This window comes from Helianthus annuus, chromosome 7, assembly GCF_002127325.2.
Source record: "Helianthus annuus cultivar XRQ/B chromosome 7, HanXRQr2.0-SUNRISE, whole genome shotgun sequence".
Taxonomy (NCBI): Eukaryota; Viridiplantae; Streptophyta; class Magnoliopsida; order Asterales; family Asteraceae; genus Helianthus; species Helianthus annuus.
In genome coordinates, this window is record NC_035439.2 from 141273296 (window position 1) to 141296409 (window position 23114).

At 34.5% G+C, this 23114-nt stretch overlaps 3 protein-coding genes and 1 long non-coding RNA gene across 31 annotated transcripts; 2 read left to right on the forward strand and 2 right to left on the reverse strand.

Annotated features, from left to right (window-relative positions):
* Nucleotides 1–913: 913 nt before the first annotated feature.
* On the reverse strand, nucleotides 914–6761 carry LOC110868859. Of its 28 annotated transcripts, XR_004862905.1 has the most exons (11): nucleotides 6409–6761; nucleotides 5773–5864; nucleotides 5527–5602; nucleotides 4835–5417; nucleotides 4522–4744; nucleotides 3805–3861; nucleotides 2841–2896; nucleotides 2690–2771; nucleotides 1961–2096; nucleotides 1371–1507; nucleotides 914–1292 (listed from the first exon to the last, which is right to left on the reverse strand). It is a non-coding gene; the product is annotated as an uncharacterized LOC110868859 (long non-coding RNA). The 28 variants fall into 28 exon arrangements; XR_004862897.1 differs by having other exon boundaries at nucleotides 1961–3861; nucleotides 4835–4924; nucleotides 5054–5130; nucleotides 5234–5417; XR_004862888.1 differs by having other exon boundaries at nucleotides 1961–3861; nucleotides 4835–4924; nucleotides 5054–5154; nucleotides 5234–5417.
* Nucleotides 6762–13459: 6698 nt separating this feature from the next.
* LOC110867048 (protein FAR1-RELATED SEQUENCE 5-like) lies at nucleotides 13460–16924 on the forward strand. Its single transcript, XM_035975361.1, has 5 exons — nucleotides 13460–13671; nucleotides 13978–14773; nucleotides 14869–15127; nucleotides 15422–15980; nucleotides 16139–16924. The coding sequence occupies exons 1-4, from the start codon at nucleotides 13650–13652 to the stop codon at nucleotides 15710–15712; spliced, it is 1368 nt and encodes a 455-aa protein (XP_035831254.1). The 5' UTR covers nucleotides 13460–13649; the 3' UTR covers nucleotides 15713–15980; nucleotides 16139–16924.
* Nucleotides 15738–16768, forward strand: LOC110867049 (protein FAR-RED IMPAIRED RESPONSE 1-like). Its single transcript, XM_022116195.1, has 2 exons — nucleotides 15738–15980; nucleotides 16139–16768. The coding sequence occupies exons 1-2, from the start codon at nucleotides 15738–15740 to the stop codon at nucleotides 16766–16768; spliced, it is 873 nt and encodes a 290-aa protein (XP_021971887.1).
* A 4259-nt stretch (nucleotides 16925–21183) lies between the features above and the next one.
* On the reverse strand, nucleotides 21184–22684 carry LOC110868861. Its single transcript, XM_035975362.1, has 3 exons — nucleotides 22382–22684; nucleotides 22227–22289; nucleotides 21184–21696 (listed from the first exon to the last, which is right to left on the reverse strand). Exons 1-3 carry the CDS (start codon nucleotides 22392–22394, stop codon nucleotides 21332–21334), a joined length of 441 nt encoding a protein of 146 aa, XP_035831255.1. The 5' UTR covers nucleotides 22395–22684; the 3' UTR covers nucleotides 21184–21331.
* Between the last annotated feature and the right edge of the window lie 430 nt (nucleotides 22685–23114).

Below are 23114 nucleotides of genomic sequence, written 5' to 3' on the forward strand. Positions count from 1 at the left end.
TTCTGTTTTCTTGTCATTTGGTTTTATTATGTAAGAAATTAAAATGGTTATGCTTATGGCCCTATTTACCTATAAATATTAGTTTATGTCTTTAATTGTCTCATGTGATCAAGGAGTCAATATAGAATAGTTAATTAGCATATATGACTAATAATCTTTTTGTCCCTTTAACTTTTTTAATTAGTCAACATACTTAATTACAGAAAAAAACACATTCGAGTTGGACGATCGACTAACAAACAAACCCTCCGTTGATGGATCCTAATTAATATTCCTAATTATTGCATTCGATCGGCATTTCAATTTCAATGTGCATGTTGTTCTTGGGAGTAAGACAAACGAATGTGCCGTTGACCGTTCAGATTCTGGTTTACAACTCAGAGGTCACAAGTTCGAATCCTGTTGGGGACATATATTTTCATTCAAAAGAAAAATAAAAAAAATAAAAATAATCCAAGCATATTAACACGTAAAAAACGTGAAATATTATGAGATATCTATACGTAAATAAGTAAAAAATATCATAGTTTTATATATGAAGAGAATAAAAAGTCTTTGTATATAACTAGATATAATTCATAAAAATTCATCCTTACAAATTAAGGAATAAATATAATTAATGAGGATCAGAAAAACGCCACACTAAGAAGTACATAATTTTTGTTTAAGATCAAGCTAATTCCAGCATAGTAATCTTAAGTGTGTATAAGAGAACTAGGTTATTCCCCGGGTAGGTATCCGGATAGGAAAATTTAAATTACAATCAAAAGCAACAATAATATACGGGTTCAATAGTCATCAAAACACTCTTAAATCTTTTTATGAATATGTGTGTTGAGAAATGATATGTTTTTTTTTGAAAAAAAAAATACATTTAAACATGAACCTTGAAATAAAGGAAACGTTCCGTTACTTATGTAGATATTAAATTACATTAAACTGAAAAATGTAGCTCCCAATCATGAATTTCTCAACTGATTCGTGTACATATAAAAATTATTCTAAGGTTCTTAATACACGATATTTTTCTAGCAAAATAAAGATACCTTGGATGTGGATCACCCTTGATAAACTCATATAAACACAACTTGAATTGTTTTAGTTGCAAAAATATGTAACATATTTCGACCCGAACCTATTTTGTGACTGGTCATTCAACACACCCACTCTCCGGCTCCTGTTGTTCTTTATCTTCGTCATCATCTCCTTTACAACCTCTTCTTCCACATTCTCGGTCTCTATATACTCAAATGCAATTCTACAATAGTTAGTTTTCCTTCTTTAAATTCTCTCTACGTTAACATTGAACAAAACCCATTATTACTATACTACCATTTTTTAATAAAAAAAAGAAATTTAAAAGCATATACCTTGAAGCTATGGATCTCATTCCGAAGCCGATCCTGAATGCTCCTTAGCTCATATAGATAATGATACTCAAAGCTTTCGACATTTTCCTTTGACAACTTTGGTCCCACAAAGTAAATAGCAGGAAGTACAATCGGGCCTAATGCAAACGGCACGCAAACCACAGTAAAAATTTGATTAGTCACATTTAATGAAGAATACGGCTACATCTACATATGATTGTAAGGTAAGTTGCTATGTGCTTATGATCAATAACGAATTAATTTGATAAATAATCAAACTTTATGATTAATATTACGAATCGAACCGAGTAGATAATTTTCTACATTAATACAAAACTAAAAAAAAGGTCATTAGTTAACTTTTTTTTATGTAGCTCAAGTGGGTGAAGACATATTTGATAACAATCAAATAAGTGCTAAATGGGTCTTTAAACATAGAACTTCCTAAATTATTTAGAACAATATATAACAAAAACAATGAAAAATATAATTTTTGTTCTGAATTAACTGATCCACCCTCTCTCCTATTATTTTTAGGGTGTCATTTCAAGTCCTAAATAAATTATAAACAAAAACAAAGGCAAAGTTACCGAAGCCGCTTTAGACTGAAGATCAATAGTAAGGTGGTCTTTAAGAGTAATCACAACAGGGTACTCAGAAGCTATAAAAACATGATTCTTTATAGACTTTAAACACTTGATCAGTTGAACCGGAGTAGTCAACGTCCTATGAAGACATAACCAAAAATTCATGATCAGCATACATGAATATATGATTAGCACAATAGTCATCAAAATCTCCTTTAAGAGTTTTGATCCATTTGACTTCTTTTTAAAGACTGATTATAATTTTCTTGTTATTGTTTTCAATTACAACAGGAATGGGTGTGGGTGCACAATTGTTCTTTCTTGTGAGCCAACTCCAAGTATAAGTATTGTAAAATGGGTACCAGTACCGAATATAACTGGTACGGTACCGGAATTTACCGGTAAATCAACCAAAATACCGGTATCAAAAAATAGAAAAATGGGTACCGGTATCAAAAATAACCGGTATGGTACGGCACCGGTACCCGGTACCAAATGCTCATCCCTAGCTAACTCCTTATAATTTTGCATGTGCTGTGAGCAAGCCAAACAACTTAGCCGTTCAAAAGCATTAGTTGGTTTTTATTCATTTACTACTGATAATAGAAATGATTGACTTCATATGTTTACCTAAAAGTTGTATACATCAAATTTTTAGATAATCTTATTCACAAAAATGAAACTGTACCTCCTAGAATAGTAAATCACATTACAGAATAAGTATGATAATACCTCAATTGCTATGTTTACTTGAGCTGTGACATATTCATATACTTCAAATAGGCATTCCAAATGATTTTCACTACGAAATCAACTAACCCACAAAAAACCGCCATTAGAGACCTTAATCGATGACCAAAGGAATGGTAAATCGAAATCTTACACAATCAAATATCAAATAAATGGGAGGAAGTGACTCTTCCCCAAGTTGCTTCATAGCTACATTAAAAGAATCATCAAAAAGGTGAGTATATCCACAAAACAATAAACAAACAGTCTGAAATAGAAAGCCAAACAAACTTTTCTTAAGTTTACAATATCTAACCATCCTCTCATCCTCGAAATTAGCTTCAAGTGAACCACCATATGCGGCATAAAACAATCTTATATCAATAGTTAAAAACTCCAAAGGATTCCTTGATGCAAATTCAGAAACAACCTTAATCTCATCAGATTCAAAAATCTCCTTATTCGCGTCTTAAGTTATTCCCCAGGAGGTTAGAAAAGTCTCCTTTGTTTCTGTAGTTTTTTCATGATTATTTTTGTATCAGAGGCTCACATAATCTTCTTCTTATGTTCTCATAAAGTGATAACAGCCTTTGTGATACATCAGATAATGTTCTTTTAAAAACACTAATCATAACCCTCTGTTTAAAACAAACATAAAAAAAGTGTGCCAAAATCACAATGGAGATGCCTTAAAAATACGCCACATGTCTAGCCTTATTTTCATTTGTTATACATAATAGAAATAGATAATAGAGCATCGGAGATTAACCTACATAGCGTTTTAGAAGCGTGGTGTTTCACACTGTTAAAATATTATTTCTTACAATAGCCTGCTAGCTTTGCATTACAAAAAAAGCTATGCATTCAGGGAATCCATTGCGTTGAGAAAAAGAAACGCATTTGTGGAGTCCGGTAGCGGACATTTGAGTTGTTATCATGGTGAGGCCTTCAACATCTATAAAAATCATAGTAAGAAGTAGTGAGTTTTTTATGTTGCTACAAATTAGAATTATGTTGCGGCGGGGTTATTCGCGTTAGTCTTTTGCATACCATAAAACAACATTTAATTACCTGCCATAGAGTATTTACACCTATAATATGAAGTATCAAATACCTACCAAAGGATTTATTTCTGCCAGGTTGTATAATTTCACATTTTTAAGTTGAAGCCGCTCCTGCAAACCACGAAAATGTATATTAAAATGAATATTGAAATCCAAATCATCACTCCATGGGTTCATTAGATGTAAAAGCGTGATAACGTTGGATTAATTAATCAAAGACTCTCGTATATACATCGCATAAAAGAAAAGCAAAATTAGATGAGATCACACATCTTTTTTTACTTCTTTATTATATAATAAACATGAATTTATTTTAGTTATTCAAATATAAATCTGATGTTCTTTTCCCCAGAATCAAACACTCGCATAAGGCGAAGTATCTACGTAAGTAAAAGGATGGGTGCAAGGCTAAACGCTATTAGTACAGGTGCACTTAATAAAGGCAAAATTATTAAGGGGCACTTAATATTATATACATTTGAAAAACAAAAATACATTTCACGAAGACACATACATTTTGAGTTAAATAAAATAAAAGAAAACCCATCACTTGCAAAATGCGATAGAGTAAACCCACTATTTGAGCAACATGGTAGAGATAATTGTTGTAACTTAACTTTATGTATGGATATTTTCACAAATTTGAACACTTATAAGTTAAAAAGTCTTTGTTATTTTTTTTTACCCAAATAACTTTCTTAGATAGTTTTAGTTTATAATTAATTTACATACTTTTTCAATTGTTTTGTTAGAATCATACATAGTTTATACCTGGACAAAATCATCCACATGAAGGTCCGATAGAAGGGGTCCGTACCAATTATCTCTTTTTTCTTTTCAAAACACTCGCAAAAACCCTTGATTTTTAAGACTTCCCAAGCTCTTTCGACCTCCCACAATACCTCGGTAGCCCAACAATGCCAAATCTACCATTAATCACCAGAAACTATTACAAACTCAGCTCCAACTGCACCCTATGGAATCTCTTAGGGTCCTTAATAATACAAAGAAACAAAAAGTCCATTTAACTGAAGGTAAAAAATAATTCTCAACAGATGGTTAAGAGTCTTCAAAAGGTTTTTACCTGACTTCAAAAACAATAACTGGCTTAAGCATAGGCATACCTATCTCCACACATAGACTTCTAAGGTTTCTATTCTTTGCAAACCATAAACTGCTTCAATGAAGAAAACAGTTTTGAACATTTATTTTTAAGATGATGGCGTTAGTCTACAATCTACACAAGTACAAAAATTCAGCAAAAAAATACATGTACATGAAAATGTGAATTAATTAGAATTACCATTGAGCAAAGTCTCAGGAGATTTAGTAAACACTCAACACTTTTCATCTTTATCATCACCACAACAACATATCAATCTACTGCCACCAACACGGTATCCCCTATTTACAATCCTAATCACTTCGCATAATTTCTCCAAACAAAGAAGTTTAACATCAGTTTAAGATGTCAGTTTGTTACCTTCTTTAAAGGCAACTGTGTGTGACGGCGTTTAGATGCTTTCTGTGGGATGCTGGGTTGCTGAACAAATACGAAACAGGCGGACATGTTGCGCCACTGTAGTTACCGTTGTTGTCTTCGGCGTCAGTACATGTAGCGCCACTATGGATCCGATGAGCATGGAATGAGTCATAGGTATATTTCCCTGGTAAAAATAACAAAGCGCGTGTAGAAATCAGTACAAACTAATGAAAAATGTTTTAGAAGATATATATGTATAAAATCATATTCTTAGCACCTATTATTAATCAAACCTTTATCCCATAAAATTGTAATTATTTTATTCTACATCTGAGCCAACCTCGTTGCATCCTCTTTCTTAGATGTGACCTGAAATAAAAACCGAATAATAATTAATTATAACAGAGTGCTTCAAAGGTTTTAGTCTTTGAAAACACACATCCAAACACCCTTACCACATATCATTGATTTGCACAGAAAAGTCATGTACTTAGAACCAAATGCAGCATAAAGAAGTCAATTAAATAGAAAACAAAAACCTTAGAGAAGCGTGAACAACTTCATCCAATTGAGTAGCCGGAAGGACAATGATTCCTCTTTTTCTTCATTCATTACCAAATGTAACCAAAACCTATGAAATCTAAATTAAAGTTAAAACTTAAAAGACACTTAAGGTATTTATGAAAAGCATAATTCTAATTTTGACAGCTAAGAAGCCTCTGATCTATCCAATGTTAAGATAAAATCAAAGCAGAGGATTTGCGAAAACCAACAAACAAAAAATTCTTAGGAGCAGGGAGTCTAACAGTACAGTCAAATACACACGAATTCCCGATTTCCTCAAACGAAATGAGACAGTTAATCTACATAATCCACCACACTGATTCAAAAACATTCAGATTGTACATAACCCTAGATCAGAATTTAAAACTAAAATCCTAGCGCAATCAAATCGCACACGAAATGTGACAGTAATCAACATAGTGCACCAAATTCATTCAAAAACATTCAGATTAACACATAGCCCTAAAGCACAAACAAAACTAAAATCGTAAGCAGTGAAATCGCACACAAATTTTCAATTTAATCAAACAAAATGAGACGGTTAATCCACATAATCTGCCAAATTGTGACAATAATCCACATCAAAAAACCTTTAAAGAAAGATGAAATACCCGTGGAAATCACCACCCATGAAATTCGTAGTGTTCAAGTTCTTTGTCAGTCGCGTGATAGTGGCTCTGGTTAGGGTTTTCGTCGAAATATATAATCAAGAGGCAGAGATGACACGAGATTATGTTTAAACATACCTGATGCTTGAATCGTTCGAATGCATATGCGTGAACCAGAATGGAGATGAAGCAGAATGGAAAAGGAAGGCTGTCTAGGGTTTTGGAAAATAACGTAGATGAGTCAAAATATAGCGGGTCAACATACACTGGTCAGATAGGCATCCTCCATGGCGAATTGAGAGTTAGGGTTATGGAGCGGCGGAGTTTAAGAGAAGGAGAACGAAGAATCAGATCTAGGGTTTGCAAAAGAAACATAATATGAGCGTATAAATATAGTCGGGTCAAAATAAGATGATACGGATCCCGCCCAACCCATATACAAAAATTTTTGACCCATGGTTTTCCCGCCAAAATGCACAATCTAGAGGGGCTAATAGCTTGACACGTCAGCAAAATTTATCACATTTATTATATATAATAGATAATAGATAATAGATAATAGATAATAGATATGTTCATGATTGGAAGTTGTAACAGTCCATTTAAAGTGTAGGTATATAAAAGACTTGTAAACACTATATATGCTTACACATTTTTTCACGTATGTTTGTATTTCTCCATATTTTTCCCATTTGTAAACGATGTAATTAATTAGGCGTAGAGCAAAAGAAATTATACAAAATGATAATAACGTACTTAAAATTCTGAAGACTATTATTATCAACTTTGTTTAATTACTACATTGTAAAAGGCATGGATTATAAATACATCAGCGATGCTGTACAAAACACTTGATGATATTATGCGGGTCGTATGAAAGGGCAAATGGTCATAGTGACGGTAAAACTTTGTCAGTAGTTACATCAGTCACTTTTGTGTCAGTGCACGCATCATACAGGTCATATAACTTGACAATACCAACTCATACAACCTGTATTAAACATTATGACCCATATGATGTACGAGTCTAACACGTTTAAACAACCTAGTATGACTATTCCTGTGTCTTATGATATACATACGACATATCAGCGGTCATGTCTTTATAATGTGTCAGTGGTGGTTATTTTAGACGCAACCTTTAAAATAATCACAAGTTTTCCTACCCACGCATTGTGGCGCACGGGTATTGTAGGTATACAGTAGGCGAAGGTTGAAGATAATGAAACGAATACCCATAGTCCCATACCGGTATAGACGTTGTTCAGTCAGTATTGTTTTGGTTCGTTTCGTTACCTGTATGGTACCGGCAATTAGTATATTTACAACACAAAGAAATACAATATTCTGAACACAACCCATACGACACAAAAAATAAAGTTTGTTTACTCTTTCAAGGTTGCCTGCGCAACTCATCCGATCTAACCGATAAAAAACCATGTAACCAAAAGAATAAAGTCGTGTTTTACATCGACCGTAAACCAAAAAATGAATGCCGATACTAGTTCCAATAATACCGAAACTGGTACCGACGTTATGCCGGTTCCGAAAATACCGCAACCGGTACCAAGGTTGTTTTTTGTTAATTCGTATATGAATTTAAACTTTCTTCGTTAGTGGTGTTTGTTGGTTTTCTTTCTATTATATTTGTATATGACTTCTGCTCTGCTCTGTGTAATTTTTTTAGAATGACAAATTCACATACCTACTAAATCTACTCCTAAATTTATACTAACGTTCATCATGGGACTAGAATCCACATTTGGGAGGAGAGGGGATATAAACATTTTTTAATATTAAATCATATAGTTAATTTTAAATAAATTCTAAAGAAAAATCTGGATACATTGAAAGTTAAAGTTTAAAAATTTGATAAACTAAGAAAAAGTTTCTAAAGTTGGTTTCATATAACAAAAAATTATGTCAAATTTGACAATTATGGCCAAGTTAACCATACATAATATGCTTTATAATTAAGTGTGGTTTTTGAATAATATGCCAATTTGGAATAGGCTTTGATGTTATAAGATTCCTTTTTGGAGGACATACACACCAGTAAGAAGACGCAGGTTATCTCAGAGAATTAAAGTGACTGGACTGGTTGCATACCAAGGACCTCAGGTATTTAAGCTCAAATTTAATTAACCATAGTATGCCAAAGAAAAAAATTTGCAAGCAACCATATTAATTTATTTTGTTATATTTTTTTTAAATAATAACGCTTGTTTCTATTCTATTACACAAATAATTGTACATTATTCACCCTTGCCCATAACTAAACTTGTACATGTAAACATAAGTAAATCCAAGTGATCATCCCTAAGCATGGACCCATTCAAAGCGGACGCCCGTGACTTACTTGTCCTTGAGGGCCCATCCGCCATCCTTAAAAGAATTCTCATCCGCACGCTTTGGGCCTTTGGCTCAAAGCGTGCCCATTATAGATTTATAGGTGCACTAAAGGGTTTTATAGTATATGATAATTAACTGGGATAAGCTTTTAAACATATTGGGAGGGGCAGGTCTTGTGTTCAAGTCTCACAAACGATAGAGAATAAAAGAAATTTGTCGTTCAAAAGAAAGAAAAACAATACCAGCTTGATCAAGTAATACTAATTTAGCATTATATCTTTTTATAGTGTCCCCCCAAAAACCATATAACTGTGTTATTACCAAAGGTTGTTGTAGAGTGTGCCATGATACCATTTTAGTAGGGTCATGGTATCTAGACACCCCCTAAAAATTAGTGTGCATCCCTCAATACGAAGTGTATAGCACAATACGCTTCCTATAGGGTTTAAAAGCAATAAATGCTAAATCAATAGGAACCGTATAGGCCAATACGCGTCCCATTCGTTTGCTGAAACCTGATGCTCTCTGTCATGCAGGAAGTGCAGAGAGTACAGGCCTGAAATGAGTGCAACAGGAGACGTATTGGCCAATACGATTCCATTATAGTTACCAGGAAGTGTATAGCTCTATACACTTCCCCTGATTGAAAGTAGATTCTTGTAGTTGGAGTAGATTCTGGCATTTGCATGTGTCAGAAGAAAAAAGAAAAATTCTTTTAGGGTCGTATAGGGCAATACACTTCCTCTAGTCCCTAATCATTGGCTGAAAAGTTGTCCAATAGGAAGCGTATAGATCAATACGCTTGGGCTCAGAGGAACCATATAGCCCGATACGCTTCTTGTAAGGTTAGGGATGTGCAAATAAAAATGGGGGATGTGTGGATACCGATAGCCTTTAATAATGTAAGGTGACCTATCAAGTTTGTTCCATTATTACTGGATCTGAAACACAATCTTTTCTACATGGGTTTAGGGATCTGTGGTCTACCTTCACTTCTTTATATAGGAGAAGCGTTTTGGGCTTCATATCAAGAGGTGCAAAGAGAAAATATCTAAGAAAACAGATTTTTCATGCAATAAATTTATTAGGGGTTTGTTAATTCTTTACACGATCAAAAACATTACATAGAGAATAACCCGCTACCTATGGCGTTATAGCCTAGTGGTATCTTGGTGGTGGGATAAGGCTTATGATCATTAGGTCATGGGTTCGATTCCCACAAAGGGGGTTTTTCCCAGGCCACTTCCTCGTCCCCGGTTGCCATTGCTCCCTCCACGCCCACGGTAACGACCACCATGGCCTCTAGGTGCATAGTTTTGGTTACCACCTGGTGTGCGTTGTTGTTGAACCGTGAGAGTCGTGCTGGAACCGGCAACTTCATGTTTGGCTTGATTAGCTTTTTGAGACTCTTCCATGCATAAGCGAGAACGAAGCTCATAAAACCCGGGCAGTGGTTTAGTTTGTTGAATGATCATGGCGCAACCGTCATATGCGCTTGTCAAACCACCGAGAAGTTGGAGGACAGTGCACTGGTTTGTAATGGGCGCACCGACGTTTGATTATAGGTAACTACGAAAATCTTTTGGATGGCGATCAAGCTTGCTCAAGAACCGAACACACAAACTAATGAAGCTTCCGCTACTATATTAGTCTCTTTTGTTTACAAAACTTGCGTAGAACTTTTATAAACATCTTTTGAATGTTTTTAAACTTTTGTAAATATAGTTGAATGTTTTGAACGCTACGTAAACATCGTTAAACCGATGTTTTTGATAAAACGACATTTTGATATATAAATGCACAATATATTGTATGAAATATTCAATGTTCTGTAAGGGTCTTACATTTAAATACATATCTTGACGATTGTATGTGTTAATCGATTACATTATATTTATTTAACTCGTGCAATACATAAGGTATATGTTAAAGATATAACTATATTACTTATTATATAAAATTAAATTTATGAAACCCCTAAGAGCATTCACATCCAATCCATTAAATTATACATACATTCCACTAAAAAACAACTCCTATATCAATATATTTCCACTAAAAACAAATACTTTTTCTCTCTCCTTTCAATTAAATAATATTATCATTACATTTTTCTCTAACTTCCACTCACAACCACTTTCAAAATATATTAAAAAATTATAACGGATGAACAGTGTCTCCCTAAATATACAGATGAACAGTAACATTTTCTCTCTCCTCTACTCACAACCACTTTTTATACCTTTATAATATAAAAACCACTCCTCACATAATTTGATGGTTAGGATGTGAATGCTCTAATAACATCAAATCAATATCGGATGGTTTCAGAAAATAGAATATAAAATATTATTTGACACTTGAGGAAAAAAATAATAGTAAAAAACTTACAGTGCACCAAATAAATATCAGATGGTTTCAGAAAATAGAATATAAAATATAAAATTAGGAAATATTATATAATCCGTAATGATTATCCTACATATACAAAAAGGAGTTAAGGGAATAGTGCCAGGCAAAATCCTACATATACAAAAAGGAGTTAAGAGAATAGTGCCAGGCAGCTTGCCTGGCACTCACCTATTGGACCAACAAAATTATTATTTTATATCCATTTTAAAATTACTGTTTCACTCTTAGTTTAACGTTTTTGCCCCAAATTCAAAATAAAATTACGATTTTGCCTTCAGCTAAAAAATACGCTTTTGCCATCGGTTCCAAATTACGATTTTATCTCCAGTTTAAATTTAAAAATTTTCCCGAAGCTCGATATCCCCCGTTTAAATTTACAATTTTTCTCGAAGCTCGAAATTACGTTTTTGCCCCAAATTGTCTATAAGTATTTTCATTTTCAATAGATACAATTTCAAGCTGATGACATCATCGGGTAATAGGTCCGCCACCCAATTGGGTGAAATGGGCGGCAGGCTCAACAGTGCCAGGCACCTGCCTGACACTCCCTTATTGGCCAAGCAAATTTACGATTTTGTCCCGCCTTAAAATTACGACTTTGCCATCAGTGTAAAATTATGTTTTTGCCCCCACTTAAAAATAAATTTGCGCTTTTACTCTTAGCTAAAAAATTCGATTTCGCCCTCGGTTAAAAATTACGATTTTGCCCCGTTTAATTTTACACTTTTGCCATTAGTTTTTTCCCCTTAAAATTACGATTTTGCCATCAGTTCAAAATTATGTTCTTACCCCCACTTAAAAAAAATCCCTTTTACTCCTAGCTAAAAATTTTGATTTTGTCCTCGGTTCAAAATTACGATTTTGCCCCGTATAAATTTATAGTTTTACCATTAGTTTTTTTTTCTCACAGCCAAATTCCGATTTTACCCTCAACTTAACTTTACATTTTCCCAATCGTTTTTGTTTGTTTTCTTGGTGACATTACAATTTTGCCCCCAATGTAAAATTACAGTCGTGCCGGCAACTTCCTGGCACTCCCCCGTTGGTCCATTTAGTTTACAATTTATCCCCGAATTAAATTTATGATTTGGCCCTGAGTTAAAAATTACGTTTTTCAATCATTTTAGTTTTTTTTACCAAAACTATAAAGGTTTTTTGTTTTAATTGGTTTATTACGGTCTTATCATCGTTTTTGTTTTTTTTTTTCCTAGGAAAATTATAGTAGTCTTTTTTTAATTGGTTGAGAATTATTCGGCCCTCGCCCCGTAACACGGGCGGGGCATCTACTAGTTAATTTACAAATGTCGGTGGAACAGTAAAATATCAATGTATTGGAGATTGTTACAACTCTTTCTCAACCTTTACACATTTGGTCCCTTAACGAATTTAAAAGTTAGCTTTTAAACACATTTCCATTTACTGGCTTTTTGGCTTCTCATTTGTAACTTGTAAGCATTTAGAGAGGGAAGGGGAGACATTGGAGAACAGATAAAGGAAGGCGACAGGCACTAAGGCGGAGTATGAGATGATGTTCTTTCTCACTCTCCGGCGAATCACTGCTACAGCGGTGGTGAATGGTCGATCCAAGGTATGACTTCAGTACCATCCTTCCGTCTTTGACCTTCGTCGCTAGAAACCTAACTAGCCGGGACCCCTCTTTTCCGGTGGTGTAAACGCCACCTAAAACGTCTGTCACTATACCCTCGGTATCCTAGCCAGCCGTACGCGATTGTGTCCAGCGGCGGTGCCGCCGCTCACCAACAACCGATTCCGTTCAAAACCCCAACCACTATTATCCTCATGCGCTGTGATTTACGGAAAGATGAAGATGAAGACGATGGAGGTTTTGTGGTGATGTTTTGTGATTGTAGTCTTTTGTGGTTATGGTGTTTTGTAGTGGTGGCATTATTGATGGCAGTTGTAGACACTAGAGAGACTTAGTAGACTAGAGAGAAAACCCTGGGTTTGCATTAATGTCCATAGGTTTTCTTTGAAGAACACAAAAAGATGGCACGTGACATGTTGTATTTACAAAACTTGAACTTTTAATAACTTTAAAATTGAAGCAGCTACTTCAACTATTAATTATAACATAAGTACATAGGTAGAGGTTCAACTAAGAATTTAATCTTCCCTAAGTTTCCTAAGAAGCAATCTTGAGCTTACATGTGGCAATCTCATTAATTTAGATGAAAGGGTAATATTGGAAAATGCAAATTTCAAACAGATCTGTACTTAGTTTAATCACACGATTTTCATTCCTTCATCCATTCATTGAGCTTCATCGAGATCGTTTTCATCTAAATCAATCGCAAATCTCAATCTCAATCCTGCTGAATCGTTGATCGTTTTCATCGATTTGCCGGTACCTGCGAGATTGAGATCAATCCTGCTGAATCGTTCATCGTTTTCATCGATTTGGTGGAACCCTAGCTCCTCTGTTCATTCATTGAATTGCTGATTTATCCTCCTCTATTTTAATGATGTCTACTACTGTCGATGGTAAAATACCTTCTAGTTTTAATTTCATCTACTTTTTAGGTTTTTAGTTTTGATCTAAGTTGTGCTGGTTTTTATTTAAAAGTGTAGTTCTGAAGTTGTGCTTGTTTTTTGAAGTTGTGCTGGTTTTTGAAGTTGTGCTGGTTTTTTTATATTACATCATATTTTAAAGTGTAGGTTTGTAAGGTTGTGCTGATATCTTTATTTTGTGCTAGTTTATCTGGTAAAGTTGTGCTTGTTTTTTGTGCTGGTTTATTGTAAAGTTTGTGCTGATATCTTTTTTTTGTTCTGGTTTTTTTATTTGTTCAGGAGTTCGTATCTGTCCAACTACTGGTAATCAGTATTATACTCCTATTGTTCCAGATTCTTCCAAACCTGTCGTTGGTATGCATTTCCAGTCAATTGATTCTGCCTTTAATTTCTATAAGAAGTATGCTAAGTTATCTGGGTTTGAGGGTCGAAAGCATACTCAATCTTCAAAAAATGGTGTTGTGATTAGAAAGTACTTTGTTTGTGCGAAAGAGGGTTCAGCGACATCCTGTGCTGTTGACACGGTAAATGACAGTGTTGGTGCTGATAAAAAGTTAAATGACCGAAGGAGGAGACCTTCTAAACGTACCGGATGTAAGGCACACATCCGTTTGGCTTTAACTCCAAAAAATACTTATAGAATTTCTCATGTATTTGAGGAGCATAATCATTCTTTTGTTGATGAAGAGGATTATCATCTTTTAGCTTCGTCTAGAAAGTTGACATTCACTGAAGAGCAACTGCTTTCTGATTTTTCTGAGATGAATATTGGTCCAGTTAGGGCATTCAACCTTATGAGAAAGATTCGTGGTGGATTTGATAAGGTTGGAGTGACGTCTACTGATTGTAAAAATTTTAAAAGAGATATTAATTTGTTCATTGGAGAGTTTGATGTGGATATGGCTGTCCAACGTCTTATGAAGAAGAAGCAGTTTTTGCCGAATTTTTCTTGTGAATTTTATTGTGATGAAAAAGGTGCTCTTGCTGGATTATTTTGGGCTGATGAAGAAATGAAACTGAATTATGAGGTCTTTGGGGATGTTATGTCTTTTGATGCTACGTTCCGTACGAACAGGTATTTTATTCACTTTTTGTAGATCATTTATTCATATTTTTATTAAACTAGCACAATTCAGCAAGCAGTTGTAATATAATCAATTCAATTTTTAGGTATGACTTGGTATTTGTTCCGTTCACTGGAATCGATAATCATCATCACAATGTCACGTTTGCTGGTTCTTTGTTAGCATCTGAAACTGCTGAATCATATAAATGGCTTCTTCAAAGTTTTTTGAAGGCTTTTGGTGTTGCACCTAAGGTGGTTGTGACTGATCAGGACGCTGCAACGAAAATTGCCATCCGAGATGTTTTCCCAGATACCAGACATCGTTTGTGTATGTGGCATATAATGATCAAAGTTTCTGAAAAGGTAACTTTCTTAAACCAGCACACTTTTAGCATATAAACCAGCACACTTTAAACATCCATTTAAACCATCACACTTTAGCATATAAACCAGCACACTTTTAAACCAGCACACTTTGGCATATAACTCAGCACACTATTAAACCAGCACACTTTCTTTAAACCATAGTTTAAGCATCATAGTTTAAGCATCATAGTTTAAGTTTATGCATCAACTAGCACACTTTAACATATAAACCAGCACATTTTAGGATTTGTTTGCTGTTTTAATATACTAATTTTTTTTTTTTTGTTATAGGTTGGTACTGAGCTATCACAAGATGAGGTTTTTAAAGATGATATATGTGATGTTGTATGGACTGATGCTCTTGAACCAGCACAGTTTGAGACACAATGGTGTGATTTAATGATTAAGTACAACCTTACTAGTAACAGCTGGCTGTCTGATATGTACAACTTGAGATCAGATTGGATTCCAGCATACTATCGTCATGAACATATGTCCGGTCTTATGCGTACAACATCTAGGTCTGAGAGTGAAAATCATTTTTTTTGGTCAATTAACCAACACAAAATTGTCATTAGTTGAGTTTTTGAGCCATTTTGATACTGCAATGGAATCTCAGAGGTTTAAGCGCAGCAAACGTGATCATGATACCAGATACACACAACCTCGCATGAAAACCAATTATGAATTGGAACTGGAAGCTGCAAAGATTTATACTCGGGGGATATTTTTTGATGTTCAAGAAGAAATTCGACTTGCTTGCAAGAATTGTATGTGCAGGCGTGAAGAAGAAGTTGGTGATTCAATTAAGTTTTATATTCTACAGGTCAATCTTCCTGGCCTTCATGAGGTATTTATTTATACCTTTAGTAGCACAAACATGTTCTGCTTTTTACAATACCTTTTAAGTAGCACAGTGATTTATATTTACAATTAGAATTTTACATATATAAACCAGCACACTTTTGTTATAAACTAGCACAATATAAGCATTTGTTATTTGTGTAGGTTCTTTTTACTCCTAAGGATATGGTAATTAAATGCAGCTGCAACCGATATGAGCAGTATGGTTTGCTATGTAGGCATGCCTTTTGTGTTCTTCGTCTTTGTGGTATAAAGGAGTTCCCTAAAAAATATGTTATGGGGCGTTGGACAAGAGATGTTGTTCCAAAAAAGACAAAAGTTTCGAGTTTTGATCAAAATGCTGCTGGTAATCAAGTTGAACGTGCTTCCAGCATTGTGCGTGAGATAATGACTGCAACTGAACATATTGTTAACCGTCTTGTTACAAATATTGACCTGTTATCGTCGTATAGAGACCAAGTGATCGAGTCGAAGTTGAAGGTTGATTCTGCTGACCTTCCTGCAGAATCATTTGACAAGAATGCAAGATTAGCTAATATTCTTCATGCTGATCAGCCATGTTCATCGTCTTCTGCTACCATTCTTCCACCTAGTGGTATTAGAAACAAGGGGTGTGGTTCAAACAAACGCTTAAAGTCTTTTCGTGAGGTATCATCTTCAAGAATATCAAAGAAAACTAAAACTAGAGGTTGTTTGAAATGTGGAGGTCATGGACATAATAGTCGGACTTGTAAGATGAAGACTACTGTTGCTGATTCCCAGAAGAGCAGTTAGTTGTGTGTGTTGGAAACCAGCACAATATTAATTGTATGAAACCAGCACAATTTTAAACTTCTTCTATGATATTTGGATTTGTTATTTTTTTCATTTCAGTTTGGATTTCTTGTATTCTTATTATGTTTACAACATTCAACCAGCACATTATTAGTTTTTGTTGATTTTGTAAATACATTTGTCAAGAATTATAAAACCAGCACAATTTCATAGAAGAAGTATAAAATTGTGCTGGTTTTATAATTAAACTCTGTTCTTTAAAACCAGCACAATTATAAAACCAGCACAATTTTAAACTTCTTCTATGAAACCATCACATATTGTCATAGTGAAACCAGCACAAATATTAATTGTAAAACCAGCATAAAATTAACTTTCCTAATATAACTGTTAAAGCAGTACAATGTAATTGTTAAACCAGCACCATATTAATTGTTAAACCAGCACAAAATACTACAGACAACTACCAAACTAATGTTATATTGTTCAACCAACACAATCAATATTTCTGGTTCAGTCTGTCATTGATTTTCGTTTCCGCATTTTTCTTGCATTCCTCTTTCTTTTCAGGCTCCATCTTCTCATACTTCTCTAACAGTTCCATCATTTCACCTTTCGCTAAGTTGATGTCGGATAAAAGTATTTTGCTTAAATACTTGTATCTCAGTTCAACCAACTCTTTGTCTTGTTCCGGTGACTCTTTCGACAGCCCACTATCCCATTCCTTCTTGCTCACATGATTCCCTGTGTATGTCTCCATGTGTCTCATTGCAAAGACACCACAATCTACAAAGTTCTTTTCCGTTTGCCACGACATGTTCATTATTTCTGGTTCCAAGGGCGACATCTTTTTGTGCATTGTTGGGTATTCAACTTCAAGGTAATCACATACAATTTCTTTCTGTAATTTGAAAATTTTTCAAAATCAAAATCCCTAAGCATCACAAATATAATTAAAATAAACAGCACAGAATTAATGGGCATCAATATATTACCACTCTTTTAGCACGTGCCATTTTTTGTGCTTTTGCTTTCCCTTTCATGTTGTCTATAATCTTGATGGCTTCTCCCTTGAAATCAAAACATACAATGTAGTAGTGCTTGTGTTGTAGTATTGGAATGAACAACATGTCCACTTTCCTAATAGTTCCAAACTCGGTAGTCATCAATGTCGCGGCAATGTTTTCGCTGAAATTTTGTGCGCAGGTCTCTTTCTTCAGTTTTGGTTTGAAGTTGTTTTCTCCCTGCACAGAAACCAGCACAATGTGTTATAAACCAGCACCAGCACAATGTGTTATGAACCAGCACAATAATAGCATTTCATATATTAATAAAACATTAATTTTTCAAAACCAGCACAATGTGTAATAATCCAGCACATTTTGTTAAATGCGCTTTTTCTAATCTGTTATTAAAACCAGCACATATTAGAAAACATACCAGCATGTTGCATGGGCAGAAAACTCTTGCCGGCGAACCTTTGCTTCTGTAGACCTCTTCACTGTTTAGTACCAATGACCAAGCTGTTAGGACTTGGACATGTATGTATAAGTTCGGGTGAAGCGACTCCAGACATACCCTTGAAAGGTTTGTGTTAAATGCTGTCTCAAATATAAACACCCTGCATTGTTGTAATACACATTAGTTTAAATACTTATTTTTATCCAATTAAGATTTTGTTGGTTTTTATACTTACCAGGGGTCGTCAACTGTCGAGAACATCCATTCGGCTATCCTTACTTCAATTTTTTCAGTTTTTGTTTTTATTTGTACAACTCGCTGCATATATGGTGAACATAAAGGTTCGGCAGGGTGAGTTGTACGTTTGCTTTTCTTCTGGACTCCGGCATTTAGGTCTTCACCTATGAATTCTTGTTTTTCACTGTCTTTTTTGGGTTCCTTTTCTGGTGTTTTAAAAACCTCTCCTTGCCGTGCTGGTTGACCAGCAGCCTCATTTCCTTCTTTCTTTGCTGGTTGACCAGCAGTGTCACTTTCTCCCTTTGGTGGTTCATTAGCATCTTCACCTCCTTTCTTTGTTGTTTCCCCATCAGGTTTACCATCTTTAGCCTTTTCTCCACCTGCATCCTTTTCTTCTTCACCACCAACTCCATGATCAGCACCATCTTTTTTGCTGCTTGCTACTTGTTCTGCCTTTTCTATTTCTTTTATAACCTCTGGCCACATTGAACTGGTGATTCTGAAAGGAGTTGAATCAAATTGTGAGACCACCATTTTTTTTTGTGATTGGGTAAGTTTAACTTCATTTCCTTCTTCCTTTTCATTCCCTCCTTCTGTCTTCTCTCCACTTCCTCCTTTTTTCTTTTCTTCATTCCCTGCTTCTGATTCTTGCTTCTCGAAATTGTACTTTTCACCATATACTACCAATCTTTTTCTCCACTCATCCACAGCATCCACAACCTCATCACCTCTGTACTTTGTTAAACATTTTGTAATCATTTCGTGTGTTTCTTTGACATGCATGTCCAGCTCTTTTGTTTTGGTTTTTATCAGACAAATCCATTCCTGAAAAGATAACCAGCACAAATTGTAAAAGTAGCACATTTCAAACTAGCACAGTTTTACAATCCATTTAAACCAGCACACTTTAGCATATAAACTAGCACAATTTAACATTCCATTAAACTAGCACAATTTAACATTCCATTCCTGAAAAGATAACCAGCACATTCTTTTTATAAAGTAGCACATTTCAAACTAGCACAGTTTTACAATCCATTTAAACCAGCACACTTTAGCATATAAACTAGCACAATTTAACATTCCATTAAACTAGCACAATTTAACATTCCATTCCTGAAAAGATAACCAGCACATTCTTTTTATAAAGTAGCACATTTCAAACTAGCACAGTTTTACAATCCATTTAAACCAGCACACTTTAGCATATAAATCAGCATAATTTTTCAACAAATGTCATAAAAGTAGCACATTTTTTCAGTAATACTACAGATAAACACAATAAAATAGAATTTACCACTCCACTTGTTGGATTTGTAGGTGGAATTTGTGAGAGTTTTTCCTGGGATTGTGGAATGTCCAAACTTTGTGTAATGTTTAGAGATTCTGGGAAGTCACTAAAGTAACGATTTCTAGCTTCATCAGTTTCCTTCGAGATTTCTTGATATGTGGATAGAGGTTGTTCAGCTGGTGCTTTTTTCTTCATCTTCAGTTTTACCTTCAAATTCTTTCGTTTTTCATTTTCTTCTGTTTCACCAGTTGTTGCTGCTTTCAAACTTGTTTTCTTCTTACTCTTCACCACCATTTGAGTAGGTGTTTGTGTTGTCAAGGCGAGTTTCTGTGCTGGTTTCAAACTTGTTTTCTTCTTACTCTTCACCACATTTTCACTTCTCTTTCTTTTATTGCTTTCCACCACCGGACCAAGCTTTTTAATTGTATCATTTTTATGATACATTACAGCTGGTATCATCTTCTGTTTTGGATTTGTTCTTTGGTATGTATCATGAGCATAAACCAACTGATTGATTTACAAGTTAGTTTTTGTTATTATGTTTGATAAAAAACAATAAATATAGATCATTTTTAGATAACTACAACATACCACTAGAAATGTTATCGGCCCGATGTAATGTGCTGCTTTAGATTGGAACCAGCTTGTTGTCTTTCTGTTCAAGCAGTCGATCACGTAGCTGCACCAGTCAACATCCTTAATATCTACATCAGGTTGCAATGTTGTAAGGAATTTCATGTTGACGTTGCCACCGTGTGTGAGCTCTGCCATTATTGAGTTGAACATTACAAGAAAGTTCAGTTGAAATAGCCTTCCACTCTCCTTCTGTTCTTCCACAACATGAATAATATGATGCATTTTTGGCAGTTCATCATCAATTTCAAATTGATTTCTAAACTCTGCAACAACTGGATCACTCATTTTTGGTTTACTCAACTCCGTAACCTTCACTTTACCCATTGGTATGCCAAGAACTTCTTGTACAAGGTTAGGTGTTATCACTACATTATGTGTACCTAGATTCAGTGTGTTGATTGTAGGTTCATAATTGTTAGTGAGCCAGTATCCCAGATCAGTTGGTATATTTGTTATATCAAAGTTCTTCATGCTTTCAAATCCCATGTTATCTACTTCTGCTTTCTGTTCGTCAGATAACACTTGCATGAATTCAGCAAGGTTTTTTGGGCTGTTCCTGATTCTAATTCTTTTTTTCTTATCAAATTCCTTGAAAAGTGTTGATCGTATAGGTTCAGGGTTTGTGGCAACAGCTTTTAGTGCTGTTTTTTGTTTCTTTTCCGGGTGTTCGAAGTCACTGTCTGATGAGCCTGCAAGTAATTTCAGAAGAAACATAGTAACCAGCACAAGTTATAAAGTGTACTATATATTAAAAAAACAATAACCAGTACCATTTTGATCATTTAATACATAATAAACCATGATTTTTATAATTCAAAACATCATTGTTACATAAGGTTCAGAAAAACATGATCATAATACATAACAGCATTGATAACATTAGAAAACTAAAACAAACAACATAAACATGATGATCATAGCAGGAGCTGGCTAGATTGCTACTTCCTTCCAAAATTCTTGACTGAGATTATAGGTTTTTCCTCATCTTCTTCATGTTTAGGTTGTAGGATTGGGATCTTTTGTTTTTCATCATCTTCTTCTTTTTTGGGTTGTACAACTGAGATTTCAGGTTTCTCATCAATCTCTTCTTTTATGGGATCTGAAGGTTCACCACCAGAAGTAGGATGATTGGTATAGCTTGGCCACCAGATTGCTACTTCATTCCAAAATTTCGGACTCATATAATATTCCTTTTTTGTTGGTCTTACAACTTTTAGTGGAATGGGATGCAAAGTTTCATTATCAAAAGTAGGGATTGGTTCTCCTGGTTGTACAATTTGTAGTGGTTTGGGATTGTACAGCTCTGTTTTCACACACAAAAAACAACTGAAACTTATATTACTTATCTCCTGAATTTAAAAGTAGCACAGTCGGTAAACCAGCACAGATTTGGAACACTAAAGTAGCACTTGTGCTAGTTTCTTATAAAACACTAAAGTAGCACAGACGGTAAACCAACTAGAATTTGTGCTAGTTTACTAGAAAACACTAAACCCTTTGTGCTGGTTTCTTCTAAATCAATAAACTAGCACAGACGGTAAACCAACTAGAACTTTGTGCTAGTTTCTTAAAAAACACTAAACTAGCACGGAAGTTAAACCAGCACCGATTTCAAAACCAGAAAACCAACCACAACTTTGTGCTAGATATTTCTAAATCACTAAACTAGCACATAGGTTAAACCAGCACAGAAAATAAACCAGCACAAAAAATAAACCAGCATTATTTCATAAAAAACACAACGATCGATCTGTTTAATAAAATGCAGAACATGAATCAGTTTAGACATATTAAAACCCTAGAAATCTGTTCGTTTACAGATCCTTAACAAACCTTCGAAATCGTCATCATGTTTTGTTTCTTTATGCTTCTGGCTTCTTGTAGATCTCTTAGAACCTGTGTAATCGATTTGATTTCGAAGAAACTTAGAAAAACCGTACAAAATTGAAACGAATACACCAAAATGCAAAAAAAAAAATGGAACGTACTCTCTGAATCCATCGTTGATGCTGTTTTTGTTGTTGTTTGTTCGATTTTCGTCTCTCTGATTGTCGATTTTAGGTGAAGTTTGTTAGCGATTGGGAAGTTTTGAGAGAGAGTGAAGAAGAAGTTTTTTTGAATCGTTGATAACTGCCAGTACTATTTGTTTGTTTATGGCGAAAATACCCCCGCGCGTTGTATTTTGTTTATTTATCTAGTTTAATATTAGGGATCTAATCTGGTCCATTGGTTGTTTAAACAAATGGTGTAGATTGCTTCTTAGGCAACTTAGGCAAAATAGGCTTCTTAGGGGAACCGCCCCCTAAGTACATAACTATTCCAAGTAGGTTCAAACGAAAAGGTTAAACACCAGATAAGAAAATATAACTAAACACATTGACGTGGCCTTTGCTAAATAACAAGTTATCTAATAGTAATATAAAAAGGTTGGTAATAAACAAATTAACAACATAGTAATAAAAAAGGTTGGTAATAAACAAATTAGCAACGGCATAATAGGCTAACAAAATGGTCATGTTGTATTATATATTTTCATTTACTCAACTTTTGAGAAAAAATGTTAGATGAATTAATAGCATGTTGACGAAAACTATGATATTAACAAATAACTTAAATTTTTTAACAATACATCTATATAAATTCTATTATGAAGTTCGAAAATAATAATTTAATACCAACGTGACTTAATTGTTCAGTAAAGTTCATAATATTATGTTTTAT